Source organism: Sminthopsis crassicaudata, chromosome 1, assembly GCF_048593235.1.
Source record: "Sminthopsis crassicaudata isolate SCR6 chromosome 1, ASM4859323v1, whole genome shotgun sequence".
Lineage (NCBI taxonomy): Eukaryota > Metazoa > Chordata > Mammalia > Dasyuromorphia > Dasyuridae > Sminthopsis > Sminthopsis crassicaudata.
The window spans coordinates 61,274,723-61,279,105 of record NC_133617.1 but is presented as its reverse complement, the minus strand read 5'-3'; the positions used below and the strand labels follow the sequence as shown (position 1 = coordinate 61,279,105).

General features: G+C 35.5%; 1 protein-coding gene across 1 annotated transcript; it reads left to right on the top strand.

The window, feature by feature from the left end:
* Window positions 1-759: 759 nt before the first annotated feature.
* Window positions 760-1,698, top strand: LOC141552108 (olfactory receptor 7C1-like). Its single transcript, XM_074284554.1, has one exon. The coding sequence runs from the start codon at window positions 760-762 to the stop codon at window positions 1,696-1,698; it is 939 nt and encodes a 312-aa protein (XP_074140655.1).
* The last annotated feature ends 2,685 nt before the right edge of the window (window positions 1,699-4,383 follow it).

Sequence of the window (4,383 nt, the reverse complement as noted above, 5' to 3'; positions counted from 1 at the left end):
CACATTTTTAAAGTAATGTTATCTGGGAGAGAAAAAACATTTGTTCTGCAAACACTCAAAGGTAGACTGAGAGCATCAGATAGAACTTTTCAAGTTTTCAACAAGCCTATTTTGGCTCAGTGGAAAGAAAAATAAGAGCAAATCCAGAATGGAATGGACTCAGGAAGATGAGAATTTTCCTTTTCCTGGAACTTGTCAAAGAAAAGTAAGATGCCCACTTGACATTCATGTTGTAGAGTAGTAGTTGTTGACTTTTTTTTTTTGACATGGTACAGTCAATGTACCTATGTAGTCAGTTACATTCACATGTAATCTTATGATTTCTGTTGAAAAATACAGTCCAATCTTCAGTCATTCCAAATCAATGTCCTCTCTCTGCTGTTGTCTGTAGGTATGATCTTGCCCTGCCTATAGTTTCTTTATCTCAGTGTTCTTTGTTCATTGATGCTTAGAGAAAATTTGTGATGATGTTCATAAAATATTTATTTCTAAATGTGTGTGTTCAAGTTATAAAGACTGTTTGAATTGGAAGGAATCTTAGAGGTCATTAGATCAAAGTGCTTTGTCTTGCATTGAGATAGAATGTGGAATTAGTGACTTCTCCAAGATCAGAAAAGTAATAAAGGGGAAAGGTAGGAGATTCTAGAAATTCTAAGTCAGAGTTGGTCAGAATCAGAGTTCTTTCTGTTTTATATTCAGGGATACCTACATCTTTATGTTATTCTCTTGTTTTTCTTTCACAGCAGAAAAGTCAGCCCCATGGTACCAGGAAACCAAACAAAATTCAGTGAATTTATACTCCTGCGATTTTCTGAAAAAACAGACCAGCAGGGGCCCCTCTTTGGGCTATTCTTGAGTATGTACTTGGTCACAATGATTGGAAACCTGCTCATAGTGTTTTCTATTGGCTCTGACTCTCACCTTCACACCCCAATGTACTTCTTTCTTTCCAACTTGTCCTTTGTGGATCTCGGTATGGTATCCACCACAGTACCCAAGATGTTGACAAGTATCTTGACACAAAACAAAGTCATTTCCTATGCAGACTGTCTTGCTCAGATGTTCTTATTTATGGTTTTTATTAGTATGGACCATTTCCTTCTCACTGTAATGGCCTATGACCGTTTTGTGGCTATCTGTCATCCTTTGCGCTATACAGCCATCATGAACCCCAGGGTGTGTGGCTTGCTGGTGCTGCTTTCCTGGATAATAAGCCTCCTAGACTCCCTTCTTCACAGTCTGATGGTAACACGGCTCTCCTTCTGTACAGAACATGAAATTCAGCATTTCTTTTGTGATCTTCCTGAAGTTCTGAAACTCTCTTGTTCAGATACTTTCATCAATTTTTTCTTGATGTATTTGGTTACTGGGCTTCTGGGTATAGTCCCCCTCACAGGACTCCTTTTCTCTTATACTCAGATCTGTTCTTCCATTTTAAAAGTCCCATCTGCCCAGGGGAAGTATAAAGCTTTTTCCACTTGTGGATCTCACCTCTCTGTTGTTTTCTTATTCTATGGCACAGGACTTGGAGTATATTTGAGCTCCTCAACTACCAAGTCTTCATGGAAGAGCACAGTTGCCTCAACAATGTATGTTGTGGTCACCCCAATGTTGAATCCCTTCATCTATACACTAAGGAATAAAGACATAAAAGATGCCCTTAGAAGGCTCATTAGCAGAATTGCCTTCTCTCAGTGAAAGAGTTAGCTCCAAATATAGGAGAGCAGTACTTCTGAGGAAAGTATTGGGAGGCAGAAATGTTTCCCCAATCAAATCCATCCTCTCTATTTGATCACTAGAGTGATTTTCCTAAAGTGCAAGTCTTACTATGTCATCCATCCTAAGGAATGAATGCCAGTGATTCCTTATGGCATCTAGGAACAAATATAAAATTCACTGTTTGACATTCAAATCCCTTCATAAACCAATTTCCTTTTACTTTTCCAGTTGTCTAATACCTTATTCTCTATTTTTTTATTATAGCTTTTTATTTACAAAATATATGCATGGGTAATTCTTCAGCATTGACAATTGCAAAACCTTTTGTTCCAATTTTTCCCCTCTTCCCCCATCCCCTCCCCCAGATGGCAGGTAGACCAATACATGTTAAATATGTTAAAGTATAAGTTAAATACAATATATGTATACATATCCATACAGTTGTTTTGCTGTACAAAAAGAATCAGACTTTGAAATAGTGCACAATTAACCTGTGAAGGAAATCAAAAATGCAGACAGACAAAAACAGAGGGATTAGGAATTCTATGTAGTGGTTCACAGTCATCTCCCAGAGTTCTTTCGCTGAGTGTAGCTGGTTCAGTTCATTACTGCTCTATTGGAACTGATTTGGTTCATCTCATGAAGAGGGCCATGTCTATCAGAATTGATCATCATATAGTATTGTTGTTGAAGTATATAATGCTAATATCTTATTCTCAATGATATATTATTATATCCAGAAACACTAGCCTTTTAACCATTCCATGAATAAAATATTCCACTTCTTGATTTCAGGCATTTTCTAAGGATGTCTCCCATGTCGAGAAGACTCTCACTCCACTCCACTTCCTGGCTTCCTTCCTTTTAACTCAGAGACTTTAAAAAATAATCCCTTTCTTACTAGAAGTCTTTCCCAGTCTTTTTAAATTGTAGTTCCTTCTTTCTTTTAATATTCCTATTCATCTGTATATAGTCTGTTGTTATATATTTGTTTGCCTGTAGTCTTCCCAATTAGATTGTAAGATTCTTGTGGTCAGGAATCATCTTTTGTCTCATTTTTAATGCCCAAAACTTAGCAGAATATTTAACACATAATAAGTGTTTAATAAATGTTGGTTGATGAATCTCAAAGCCCCTACCATCCTTGCCATGTCTCTCTTGCTGACCATATATGACCATTATATTATTCTATTTATTCCTGAAATTTTCCCCATAATTATAGTAGACTGAATCTCTTCTGCTTCTTCATGACACTTTCCAGCTCAAAAAATTTCTGGAAATGAAGCAACAAAGATAAGATTTAAACTTCAGCTTAGTATTTATAAGTTGTGTGCCTTCGTGAATCAGTTAATATATTTATCCCTCAATTTCATGACTTCTGAAATGGAAATTGTAAGACCTATGACCTAACCATATGAAATGTTTTTTTTCCTCTGTACATCAAATCAAATTTTGCATATGAAAGTGTATTTTAACCTGTAAAACATATATATATGCAGAAAAGAAAGTAAAAATAAAGAAAATCAAAAGGATTTCATCAATAGGAATCTCGATCCCATCTCCTACAGGCCTTTGCAGATGACTATTATGACTTCCAATGCTTAACAAAAAATTCATCACATGGTGGCCAGGCCTTTCATGATAAGCTTATTTATCCTTTGCCTGATGCCATAAATAAAGTCTTTCTAGTTTACTTGGACTTGGCAGAACTGGAATTCTGATACCATATATGGCCTTTGAGAATCTATGATCATCTCCATTTGACAATAAAACATTACATGGGTACATTTGTACAAAACCCTATGGCTTTGTGATCAGTTTTGCCATCATTATCCTTAAACATGCTTCTGATCTTTTAACTACTTATCTTAAGATGCTTCATTGGCTCTCTACTATAGCTAGGATAAAATGTCTTCTCCTGTGACATTTAAAACTACCCATAATCTAAGTCCGACATGTGTTTGTGGTCTGTTTTCATATAACTGTCTCAAGATATTGTCCATTACAGTCAAACTCACCTACTTGTAAGGATGTTCCATATGTCACCTCATAATCTTTTAAAAAAAACTATTGCCATGAATAGAAAAGAGAGAAGCCCATACTCATTTTTCTATCTTCCATTCCGAGCTGTATGGCTGAATTCAAGTGCTAACATCAAAAACAGTTTCTGATTTCCCCAATTTTTAATGTTGTACCCCATTCCCATCAAATTTGCTGCATATTATCTATAAATCTATATATCTTGAATTTTTCCTGCCCCCAGAAAATACAAACTGTTAGAAAGTAAAGACTGTCTCATAGATGAATCCTGAAACATATTACAGTATATGAATGTGGTGTGATAATAAAGGGATATTTCCATTCTTTGAACTGCTTGAGCTTTTGTATTTTCCAATCCCATCTATCTTCATATTTGTCTGGTATGCAAAGTACCTAGTTCAGTGCCTAAGACAAAGTAGGTATTTAATAAATGCTTGATATGACTTGAATCAATCTTGGCTCTCTTTTTTATGAATTCCAAAAAATCATAGGAGAGATCTGGGATCTACTCCACTTTCTTATATAATGAGATAATCCTTTTTAGAGATAAAATGTCACTCAACGTTTGAATTCTTTCAATTATAGGGAACTTCTTATGCTATAATTGGCAATTCCCATTATTTG

Coding starts and splice junctions, on each gene's coding strand:
- LOC141552108 (XM_074284554.1), top strand. CDS start 760: ATGGTACCAGGAAACCAAACAAAATTCAGTGAATTTATACTCCTGCGA.